Source organism: Chlamydotis macqueenii, chromosome 1 (assembly GCF_036417535.1).
Source record: "Chlamydotis macqueenii isolate bChlMac1 chromosome 1, bChlMac1.mat, whole genome shotgun sequence".
Classification (NCBI taxonomy): domain Eukaryota; kingdom Metazoa; phylum Chordata; class Aves; order Otidiformes; family Otididae; genus Chlamydotis; species Chlamydotis macqueenii.
This window is the reverse complement of record NC_141556.1, coordinates 40182751-40195816: the sequence shown is the minus strand read 5'-3', so window position 1 is coordinate 40195816 and position 13066 is coordinate 40182751. Positions and strand designations below refer to the sequence as shown.

The 13066-nt window shown below is 39.7% G+C and overlaps 1 protein-coding gene across 1 annotated transcript in view; it reads right to left on the bottom strand.

Moving 5' to 3' along the window:
- TRHDE (thyrotropin releasing hormone degrading enzyme) overlaps positions 1 to 13066 on the bottom strand; it is a 212520-nt gene that overhangs the window by 71048 nt on the left and 128406 nt on the right. The window contains exons 8-9 of the mRNA XM_086740041.1: positions 6375 to 6440; positions 2567 to 2754 (exon numbers count right to left, since the gene is read on the bottom strand). Of these exons, the coding sequence (XP_086596167.1) occupies positions 2567 to 2754; positions 6375 to 6440 (254 nt within the window). The remainder of the gene's footprint in view (positions 1 to 2566; positions 2755 to 6374; positions 6441 to 13066) is intronic.

Genomic DNA, 13066 nt, shown 5'->3' with positions numbered 1-13066 from the left:
CCCACCTCTGTATAACTAAAGACTATGTGGCAGATGGATGCTTTAAGAGCATTCCCTGGAGCCTTCCAGTGCATATCATGTTGTCCGTTTAGATGATAAACTCCAGGAAAGGCCTGGTCCAGTACATTTTTTCCTGTATTTTGTGCAGCCTTACTATTTATGGTGTTTAAAATGACCCTCACGATTAAGCCATAGATAAACCACCCTAAGGAAGCTAATGTTGCCTACTTTGCAAGAGCAGGGCCTTAAATGTGGCATAAATAGCATTCGCTCCCCGTTATTTACAGTGCCTAATACAGTTCCCCAGGGAGCCATGCATCCAACATCTAATTCATGGGTCATGCGGGGAAGAGGAGCACCGACTTTATTGGACTGTGAATTAGGCCACTGATACGTAACATCCCCAAAGCCTGCAGGCTGATGTTATAGATGTGTATATATACACCTCTGTGCCTCCCACAACATCTACCTATGCTAGCAGGCCCCACTGAACCAGTCAGTAAACCCTTGCCAACCTCCTGACCTAAACGACCTGCAGAATCAGCCCGAACACTGCATTTCGCAATCGTGCTGAACGTCCATCAACATGCTGTTTCCACTCCAGTTATCACCTCGTTCTGTGTATTTGTAGAGAAACTGGCCCCTTTGTACCATGCCATACAAACTTTAGTTCTTGCAACTTTAAAAAACAACATAGAGAGATGTATCATGAATTATCAAATTGCATCACATTAATGTGATGTTCCCTGTCTACTGCTTTCACAATAACTGAAACAATAATGACTTTTCTAACAAAAAAAAATCCACCAAAAAAAAAAAAAAATGAAAGCCTTTCCACGGGAGATACATATAATATGTATTGCACTGCCAGTTAGGACAGTAAATTCTTGTCAGGGCCCATGCTGGTATCTTTTCCAGTGCTCTCTGTAGCACTAAATCTTACTTCCCATGTTTAGAAATTATAATTTTGATAAAATAAATTGTGACAAACTCTCCTAAGAAATTCAGCATAACTTGCCCTATTGGTGCAGAACACTAGCCTTCCACATATCTCAAGATACAGTTTGAATTCTGAATTAGTCACATGAAAATAAAACTAAGTCATATTCTCACCCCTGATGTTCCACCTTACAAAAGATTTACTCACCCAGTTGTCTTTACTTATGAATTACAGTAGCAGCTATTACAACCAATCGTGAGTACCTAGCAAATCTATTTAAGAAAGTCTCTACAATACTTAAAAGGCTTAACATATCCATTTTAACCAATCAAAAAATGAATAATCTCTGTTTTTCTGAGTAGTAAAATCCACTCATATTATATTATGCATATATACAGTTGCACAAAAGAAATTTTCAAGTGAATAAGAGAGAATCACTCTCACGCTGCACTGAACTGTGAATCATGAACACTTCCAACAGTCCACATTCACTTTTTTTATCTCTTTTTCACAAAGCAACTAATTTCAGCCCAGAACTTAAAACAGCTGCTTAATACCCTGCTAGGTTGTTCCATACAGCCAGGAAAACAACAATTTACTCTGTGTCATGCTTGAGTTCCATTATATTCATGTTCTGAAAAAGGATAATGAACTTCTAAACATTTCCCAGTAAGCATATTTATATGTTTAGGCCTTCCTCAACAGGAATATTCTATAAGCTCCAGATATGTCAAGCAAAATTTGGTATTAAATTTTATCTTTTAATGATTTAAGTCTACTGGACAGGCACCAAGTACTCAAGACTGAGAGCATGCCCTCTTTCCCACTGAGCAAGAAGAGGTGAACAAAGAAGCTTCTAAGGCTAAACTGCAATTCTCTAGCATCAGGTCTATATCCTTGGCCTTAAAATATGTCAAAACTGCTTTAAACAATAAGATGAGGATCCCCTAGCATCAGCCAGGGATGTCAGCTTGTCTCTTGGGATGAAGGAAATGTGTGGAGTCAACTGGGAGCAGGAAGGAAAAATAAGTGCAAAAAGAGTAGGGGCAGAGATGTGTGTCTGCTGATTTCAGCCAACCTAACAGTCCCCATAGGACCAGTTCACCTGGATTCAAAACTGGAACAGCTGGAACCCCCTGCCTTATAGAGAGGTTCAGTTCAGCTCTTGACTGCTTCCTGAGTCAAGCGAGGTATGTACGTCACACACTGTTACATCTGATTGCTCAATGTATGGGCATGGAGAGGTCCACTCCAAATAATTACTTAAAAAGAAGTATCAGACCTTCCAACCACATTCCACATTACTTTATGGAGTGTGAAAAAATCAAAAGAAAAGGAGAGGAAACAGATGTGTGACCTAAGAAGTAGTCACAGAGAGACCTGTCAGGATGCAAATTGGTACATTAAAAGCTTTATCTTGTAGTTCTACAAGCCTAATGTTTTTTTTCAATTCTTTTAACTTTCTTCATCTTTACTACAGTTCAAATGGAAGGGCCACCACATGCTGTTGACACCAAGCAAAGCTCAGAGATTTCTGAAGAGCCATCTTCTTAAAAATACACACATAAAGCACTTAATTAAACAATTACAGCCTTTTGAAAGATATTCATTGAGAAATTTAGGTACCTGTTGTCTCCAAGGGCAGAATCCTTGGGTTTAGCATCACTATCATACACAAAACGCTCTTGGGAGATCAATATGACATTGTCCGTAGTTTCATTTCCCAAGATAGTGATAACAGGATAACCCATCTGTAGAGTCCACTGATCCATTACTTCTTGGATATTTACAGATTTTCCAACCCTTTTTAAAGCCTTGAAGAAAAAAGAAAAGTTTCAATATGTTGAAGCAATACCATCATCCAACACATAAAACACTTTTTTTGTGTGTGTGTCCCAAAGACCATAATTAGTTTTAAATGTTTAAATAACCATCATGCATGCATACATACACATTTACACGCAGTACATGCACACGACATAATTTAACCAACATTCTCTGTATATCTTAAAAATAAACGTTGAGCAATCTTGCCAGAGAGGAGAGTGACAGTCAAAAGTCATGTTTCCCACATCATTCAGGCATTTTTGCTGTAACAGAAGAAACAACCTGCTTTACAGAGTTTTACAAGAGCCACAGAAATACTGGGTGGCTGTATCCAAAAGATATTCTTGACCAGCAAAGGTTAAAAAAGATACAGTGTTAGTTGATCTAGGGCACCTACAATAAGGCATATTCAAAGGGTCTGATTTCTAAAAGCACAGAGCTTCTCTGTTCTGAAAATCATATTACTAGTTATTTGAAAATAGTGTTCCTCATGCCCAAAGTGAGGCCATGTATACAAAGATATCCCCAGCTCCTTCATAAATTGCACCTGTCATAACACACAGAGGATTAACGTGTTAATATTTGATACTGTATGTCAATAAAAATGCTGTTTTACAGTGGATTTTCATCTGAAATAAAAAGAGATACTATGGCATCATGGGAGATGAGACTGGCTATGAGGAGAATAACACACATCGTTTGTTCTTCAGTGACGGAAATGTCCCTAGCTGTTGAAAAGTCCTAGATCACAGACTGAGGAACCTCTGATGAATATAAGCAGAACTCAGCATGAAGTCTTCAGAACCAAAGCTGCGGTTGCAATGCATCGGGAACAAAGTGGCTAGCAACAAACGTGCTTACGGGTGAGGCAAATGAAATTACGAGCCTTAACAATAGACTTGAGCACACAGTATAGTAATAGTGGTTTATGGACCAGAATGTAATCTCACTTTTGTTCTATTTTATTAGCTGTGGGTTCTGCTATTCTTTCAAGATTACTGACCCTCTGAGCTCCTGTTGCCTAGAACTGTCCCAAAAGCTTTAACAGAGGAAGACACCAGGTGAGAAGCAGGAATCAAGAAAAACTTTTGCAATGGCATCCAATTTCTGATTGAGACATAGATTTAAGAACCTGGCTGTATGTTAAAGTCTCAGCTCTCATTAATGGTCAGTACAGATATAGGACTCAGTTCACTTGCCCACACATAGGTGGCCAATGTCGTTTAACCTTGCCCTGCCACTCCAGAGGGTATAGATTTCCCCACACATCTTGTGTCAAATCAATTAGACCCACCTGAATGTCTTGAACACCCTACTGCATCTAATCTGACCCTAGTTGCCTAAATTTGAACAACTACATCAAGTTTCTAGTCAATAGTCAGTGGTTCAGGCTCATTTAAAAATAATAATGTAGTGGCTAGTCAACTGAATTGGCCTCTATGCTCTGCTGACTATATTAACTAGATTTCTGGGACTCCAGTTGTTCCTACTCAGCAAATTTCAATAGAGATGTCCTAAAATATTCAACATATCCTTGCAGAACTGGGGGATCTACAGCAGACATGCTTATCTCATGTTGCAGCTGGAAGCCAGGTAGGATGAATTAAGGCAAATAGTAGAATCATAGAATAGTTCAGGTTGGAAGGGACCTTTAGAGGCCGTCTAGTCCAACCCCCCTGCAAGGAACAGGGACATCTCCAACCAGATCAGGTTGCTCAGAGCCTCATCCAACCTGCCCTTGAATGTTTCCAGGTATGGAGCATCTACCACCTCTCTGGGCAACCTGTGCCAATGTTTCACCTCTCTCACTGTAAAAATTTTTTTCCTGATATCCAGTCTGTATCAACCTCCCTCTATCTTAAAATCATTACCCCTCATTCTATCACAACAGGCCCTGATAGTTTCTCCCCATGTTTCTTACAAGCCCCCTTTAGGTTCTGGAAGGTTGCTATAAGGTCTCCCCAGACCCTTCTCTTCTCCAGGCTGAACAGCCCCAACTCTCTCAGCCTGTCCTCACAGGAGAGGTGCTCCAGCCCTCTTATCATCTTTGTGGCCCTCCTCTGGACTCATTCCAACTGATCCATGTCCTTCTTATGTTGGGGGCTCCAAAGCTCGATGCAGTACTCCAGGTGCGGTCTCATAAGAGCAGAGTAGAGGGGGAGAATCACCTCCCTCGACCTGCTGGCCATGCTCCTCTTGATGCAGCCCAGGATGCGGTTGGCTTTCTGGGCTATAAGCGCACATCGTCGGCTCATGTTGAACTCCTTGTCAACCAACACCCCCAAGTCCTTCTCCTCAGAGCTAGTCTTGATTCATTCTCCACTCAGCCTGGATTTGTGCTTGGGATTGCCATGACCCATGTGCAGTACCTTGCACTTGTCCTTGTTGAGCTTCATGAGGTTCTCACGGGCCCACCTCTCCAGCCTGCCAAGATCCCTCTGGATGGCATTCCTCCCCTCCAGTGTGTTGACCACACCACACAGCTTGGTGTCATCAGCAAACTCACTGAGGGTGCACTCTATCCCACTATCCATGTCACCACAAAGACGTTAAACAGGGCTGGGCCCAATATCAGCCCCTGAGGAATGCCACTCATCACCAGTCTCCACTTGGAGATTGAGCTGTTGACCACAACTCTTTGAGTGTGGCCATCCAGCCAATTCCTTATTCACTGAGCAGTCTGTCCATCAAATCCATGTCTCTCCAGATTAGAAACAAGGATGTCATGTTGTTAGGTGTCTATGAACAGGCATCAGTGACATTGAATCCAGCCCTCATTGACAACAATTGGAGCTTGGACATCTAGCTTATACATATATACCTGCTTGTCTAGATAAATGCAGATGTCTTGACCTTCAGCTGAACCCCAGCTTTGTGGTCAACAGTGACAGCTATCACGTTTACATATAGACTGAGTTGGTACTTGTGCATAAACTCCCTGACAGTACTCTACATTGCCTTGCACTCTGTCTTTATTCTGGAGTGACCAGACTAGCTCTGTAGGCAAGAAATTCAGGAATGCTTGGCTCACTTTATGGAAATTAAACTGTGCCCTTACAGATCCCGGGACCTGGCTCTAGAAACTCAAGCCAAACTTGGGCACAGCAACCAAAGGGAGTATGGTCATAGCAACTATAAGTCTCTATAGCATGCCAGATATTACAGTAAATACTTATCTGTTTACATCAAACTTTAAAGCTTTAATAGTTTTGTTCTTCACACAAATCAACTCCATACAAAATCACAAACACGTTTGATGTAAACGCTAAAGCTCAGCACTTTTATGTGCTTTCCAGCATACAGGTCTCAGCATGTTGCCACTAAAGCCAATGACAGTGGATTCCATGAAGTATCTTTTACTGCACAGCAGTGACATACACAAGCAAGGAAATATATTCTTACAAAACAAAGAACAGAAATGCTGCCAAAAACCCATACTTTAACGTTGCCACTAGGTTAACTCAAATGGAATTTCTTTGCATCAATTTTTATATTTGCTCTGAGTTCTCAAGATCTCAATATGCACTATTCACTCCTAGCCTCACCAAGAAAAATAGCACAGTAAATTCCTGCTTCTCCCTCAGTGCAATAGATTAAAGCATTTTACCTTTGACAATGTGTTCCAGAGATCATTTCTGGCTGCATTGCCATACTTGTGAATGGTTAAATAGTCCTACAGAAATAAAATAAAAATACAAATCAGTATTACTATACACAAGTCAAACAACTAGAGCTGTGAATCACTGCTATTATAATTTAAATCACATTAATGTTTGCATTTGTCAGAAATCTAGAAATATACAATATATTCATCCTAAGGGAATAAATAAACAGTTTCTTAAACTAGTCTACAATGCAAAAATTGTTGCTCAAAATTTCATTTACAGCATTCAATGCTCTTCTGGTAAGTCACTCTACAAGCTAAATATTTTGAATACTTGTCTCATCTCAGAAGGGGTTCCTCAGTAATTCTTAGCAATAAAAGGAGAAGCTGCTAAAACACAGATCCAGTTGCTATTTTAGCAGGTTGTCCTGGTTCTGGCTAAGACAGAGTTAATTTTCACCTGAGCTGGGAGAGGAACTGGAGCTGATGGCACCTGTGGCTGGGGGAAACAGATGGGATAGTTCACTAATTAGCCAACAGCTGGGATAGTTTACCTAAATTAGCCAAAGGGCTACTGTGTGACCTCATGCTCAGTATGTAAGTGAGGAGGGTGGCAAAGGGAGGTGCTTGCTACTTGGAAGAAGATAGGCATCAGGATCCACTGTGAGCTATTGTACTGTAAATTATGTGCTTAAGTATTTTCTGTTATTGGTGGGGTTTTTTTCGTTTGGTTCCATCTCTATTTTCTTATCATTTGTTGTTCTCTTAAACTGTTTTTATTCTAACTTATGAGTTTTGCCTTCTCTTCTTTACCAATTCTCCCACTGTAGGGAGTGGTGAGGGGGGAGTGTGGTATTTTAGCTGCTGAGGAGAGCTAAAGCACAACACAGGTTGTTCAAAACCTTGTTCACTTGGATGATAGCTAGATCAGTTAAAAAAGATTTAACTGAGCAACAGCCTACCTGAACTACAAAGTTTTATCTAGGGGATCCCGGTGTTTCAGTGTTAAAATACATCATACTGGCAACTGGGACTGTAAGAGGTTATCACAAAGGCTCTCCATAACAGGAGCTGTGGGGAAGGGGTGAGGGGAACCCAATTTTGTGCTTGTCAATATGTATGTACATATGTGTTTTCATGACATACCTGACTCAGTCTGGGGGGGTTATAAATTGAATGTTTTCACTTCAGACACAGTTTCAATGGCTGAGGGTCCACTCTTCTCCCATAGCAAATGGAAAGACAATGCCCAATAAGCTACCATCATATCAAATTAACTTAACTAAATTAATAGTTTATGCGTATGACCAGGTTAAGTCTGAGCCTTTCAGGCACAAAATGTTTCTGTTTAACAACATCTGGAGAGACAAGTTTCCCACCATCCTATGTCCCTAGACAATAGCTCATTCCATTACAGAAGTAAAATTCAACAATGACTACTTGAATGACACACATTTCCCGCATTTTGATTGGAAGAATTAAGTTAAAAAACACATCAGAGGCTGTAAATCAATGGGTTCTCCTGCATTTGAATTTCTACCATCTTCACTTTACATAATGGTAGGATACAAACCCTAACTTAGAGCACAATGATAAAAGTGGACAGATTTGCTGACTCTGTTATCCATATGTTGTGTAAAGTAAGATACTTTGGGAATAATTAGTATTTGGAAAGCAAATTTTTTTTATACAGAAATTGTAGCACCTGTGACAGATTTAGCTTTTTGTCAGCCAACTCATAGTACAACATGCAGCAACTCCCGTTTAATCACAGGCTAGGAAAGCTAAATGAGAACACTGACTTCATAAATGCAGTGCTGAGTCTTAACAGTGTCATGAGACTAACTTGGAAAAAAGACCACGTTACATAGGCTGCACTTACAGTCCTCCCATCTTGTCTAAAAATACAGAATCATTTAAGGCACAGTGAAACATTCAGTAGTGTTCAAAGTCAAAGAAGCTGAATTGCAAATTAAAAAGCTAAAACAGGATAAACAAAAGTGGGACAAGGTAAATAAAAATAACATACATATGTGCATTCTAAGCAGTACTAGAAAATGATGTATGTGTTGATTCTGAGAGTTGCTTTCAGAATTATTACAAAGTCAAATAAAATGAGTGGAACACTTGAGGATTTATCCCATCCAGGCAATAATCCCGTTTACCAATATTTTTATATTTTATGTTTAGAAAGACTGCAGAGAGATGAAATGCTTCTGCTCTTTTGGTTTTTTTTTGTGTTGGTTTTTTTTTTTTTTTATCCCAATACACAGACTGGGATGTTTAGTGGCTCATCACTCAGTTAAAATTTTATTATCCAATCTAATATCTTTATCACACAAAGGAAAACAAAAGGAATCCTAACATTTACACTGAAATAAGAAAATACATTGATAAACACAAGTACAGTCCTGGTACTGTGTAAAACTTGATCATCCGCTATTTCATGAAAGTTGCATTGAGACCATATACATAGTGTCAAACTAGGAGTGTTATAGAATGCATACTAAACAAAAAGCAGTCCTAAGTAACAGTGTGCATCAAAATAGGCTTCCAATAGTAAATTTACATTGCAATCCAAAATCTGAGTGCACTTTCTACAGGCCTAAGAGCAGAAAGTTACTGAACCAGGTCCCATCAAACATCCTCATATAGGAGTATCCTGTTTTCAACAATAACCAGTAGCAGACGCCTAGAAAGGGTATAAACAAGACAAGTGATACGTCCCCAGTACATTCTCCTAGCACTTCAAGGCACAAGGAATCCTGAGCAGATTAGTATCTTTGTATGTAATAGTTATCTTCTGTGAGTTTGGCCAGTTGCCTTCTGAACCCACATAAACGTTAAGCATTTGCAGCACCTTCTAAAAAACGCATTTTCCACTTCAGTGATCTGTTGTGTGAAGATGCCTCTGTTTCAAACATCTGCAGTCTGCTGGTGTCATCTGTTGCTCCCTAGCTCTGGCACTAGAAGAGACAGTGAACTACTGTTCCCTACTTCACTCTCCCCAAGCCATTCATGTTTTTATAGATCTCTATCACGTGTTCTCATACCAGAGCTTGCTTTTAAACTGAGGACACCACCAGACCCAAGCACTCCCCGCTATGCTGTAAAGTTACTTTTTGTCACCAGCATCCAAGCTGATGACTTCAAAGCTATGTAGGGTTACCATGACGCAGCCTGAACTTTCATTACTAAATTAGCAGCCTCTCTTGAAGTATCTTTCATGGACAGGTACTCAACTTAAAAAAGGAAGAGAAAAGGTTTATATCTGTCAGCATCAAATAGAATCATAGAATGATTTGGCTCGGAAGGGACCTTTAAAGGTCATCTAATCCAACCCTCCTGCAAGCAGCAGGGACAAACACATCCCAGGAATTATTATAATGGAGCTGAAGATCTATACATACCCTGCTTGTCTGTTCTGAGGACAGAACAAGAAGGAATAGAATCCATTTTTCCTCCTGGGGACCCATCTCTAAGTCTTAAGTAGCTTGCAAAGAGGCAGAAGACCATATTCTCATGCACTGTAATTCTCCAGGGCAGGAGTATTAGCCACCCCTTCGCCCTTACATTGAATAGAAAAGAGCTAAAGTAAACAGAAGGGAAATGCAAGCCACACAACAGAAAAGGAGGATGACACTGAAAACACAGCTGCCTGCATCTAAGCTGCGCTCAGCAAAGCTCCAAAAGAGGTAAAGTGACTTAAAGCCATTTTCTCTCTTAAAGACATATGCCCAGAACCATCTGGCTGCAAGGCTGCTTCCCATCATAAACTCACAAGTCCATCATCTACAAAAGATGTTCCATCAACAGAAGTATGCTGGAGCATTAAGACATGCTTCAGCCACCTTCCTAACTTTCAGCTCTAACTCTACGGTACGCATGAGGAGCAAAGATGGCATGAAAACCTCTTGAACAACCCAAGACTCAAGAGAACTCTTCTACAACTCCCCATTTCTCCTTCACTGTAATGCCATCTCTAAACTTCTTCTCTGTCATGGGGAAAGTAGAAAAAGAGTTCACAGACCCTAGTGCAGTGTCACTCAACATGAGAATTAATCAAACATACACACAAAAAAGATCATTTGGATTTACATTTTCAGCAAGCATTCTCTTGTAATGTTCTTAACATCTTGACATTAAAACATGAAGCCACTCTTTGCTAAAAAGAATAACGGAATATGATCCCTTCACTTCTATCATCTATCAATGAAAAAAAAATTCATCAAACAGTGTGGTTTTCTGACATGTGTTTTAGTAATTTTTAACATCAAATAAAAAAAAAAAAAATCCAGAATCTGACACTCCATGAAAAAGTCCTATTACTGCACAACCAAAACCTAATATCTTGCAAAAAATCCCAGCAGATTTAGACTATAATAAAATGTTTTGTCAAATAGTAATCTTAATTCTCCCACAAAAAAAAAATGAAAGGCTCAATGCTTTTGAAATTATTTTATTACTCAAATATTGAAGCAGATAGCTTGAATAGTAGTAGAAATAGAAGTACAGTGAAAAGGATTTTGAAAGATGTTTTTATTAATGCTGTATTGATTAAGCTTGCAGGCCCTTTATTATATTAGACTTTTTTAAGAAAAGGAGATTATTTAAAAGGAAAAAGTCTTTTATCTCTTTGCAATCTTAGTTCTCTCAGTACAGCTAGGGATTGAGCCTCTTGGTTTCAAAAAAAAATGAACTACCCCACCATCCAAACATGATAACACTCACAACTAATAAAAGGTAGTGACTGATAAATGCAAAAAGGTTAAAGAAGTTAAAAGGGGAATGAGTCTGCAAACACATATCTTACTTTCAGGGGAGACTTCAGATCTATAACCGGGAACTGAAACATCAATTCTAGGACCAAACTCCTTTCTCAGTTTATCTGTATGAAGTCGATTGGTTGGCTGAAGGAACAGCTCCCGACTTATGTGAGTGGTGCTGAGATCTGAAACAGATTAACATTGAATAACTTACTTTTTCTCCTAAAGATAACTGGGAAGTTCCACTATATAAGATGAGTGAGGAAAAAGTAGCAAAATATTTGGCATCAAATTCTTGCAGCTACGTTCCCCTGAATCCCCTCAATTCTCAGGGCTTAGGAAACAGCGGTCTTGTCTCTACCTCCCTTTTGTATTTCATCCCTACTCTTGGGTGCACATCCTCCTCCCTTCTGCCTACACTATGTTCCTGTTGAACAGTTTTATACATGACTGTTGTATCTCACCGAAGATGTAGAGCTGCTAAAACATTTAGTTCAGATGGAAATCAGGCTCTTAAGGCTCCAGCTATCAAATCCAGCATGTTTGTTTTCCCAGAATTTTTATACTTAACCTTTAAGCCATCAGAAACCACCTGACACATGCTGACTCACTGACTATAACATGCCACCTTTTTTCCCCATTTCATACCGCTAGCATCGAAGCTGCTATTGTATATTATCTTGACTTTGCCTAACATTCAAATACAAAAGCTTGGGCAACGGTCAGGGAAAGGAAGGTCCTGCATGTTTGCAATGGTGAGTGACAAACAAGAAGGAATGAGAACCAGTGGTAAAGCAGTACCAGCAAGCTACAAAGAAGTGAAGATTTCCATAGGAGAGGAAGACCACTGAATAGAAAAGCTAAAATAACCAAGTTTGCATTATTTTTCAGCTATACAGCAGAACCTTTACAAAAGAGCCTTAAGGAAGAGAAATGATTAGCCTCTGGGCTGGGCAGTCAGACAAGTAGTAGAGTACAAAATAAGGAGTAGGTAAATTCACCTTATTGGTCATGGTAAACATTGTATGAAGCCAATTAGATGGGAGTTAACTCCATTTATGTCAGAATTAATTTGTACCAGTGAGACAAGCTGCAGAGCTACCTCCAAACTGAAAGAACAGCTGTAATCAACCACTTACCAAAGAAGTACTGCAAGAAAAAACTTGGAAACAGATTTTTCCAGGTCAGGTAAGCCAAGCAACTCCTTCACCTTCTACATCTGTATTACTAAGAGTGCCTAAAACTGCTTCCAGGCAGTCCTGTGAGAAACTGCCAAACTACAGAATACACTAGAGTAATGGAATATATTTTAACTTTCATGAATGAGTTCTACCAGAGGACCAAATATGTTTATGTTCTTCCTATATTTTAATATACTACTGCGTTAAAATGTGTTTCTCCAACAAGAAATTAAGTTATTCGCTGGCAACCTAGCCAAGAATTAACTAACTAAAAAAGCATTTCAACCTACAATGACAGCAGCATAAAAATTACATCAAAACAGCAGGCACGTAAGGAGTGCAAGGCCATGCCTGCAGTGTAGACAGTCCCCACCTAGTACTAAAGTTATCACATCAGTTTTATATACACACACATGATTAAATGCATTCCTGTATCTCCACTGAGCTACAGTTTGATGACATTTTGGTGGTTCAGCCAGAATCAGTACCTTCCACAACCTCTGCTCCTCTTTGTCCCCATCCCCCTGTTTGTGAGACTATTTTGCAAACCAGACCTCTGAAACAGCCTGTACAGGAAGCAAATCTATCCTTCTTCACCAAAGACACCATTCTTCCTTGATCACATTCACCAAAACAAACTCCAAACTCTTTCACTGGTACGAATGAAGTGGCACTGATGGCCATGCATGGAGAGGAATGAGCAGCTGGAGGTAGCATTGAGGAAAACAGAAGGGTGACTTCCTAAGCC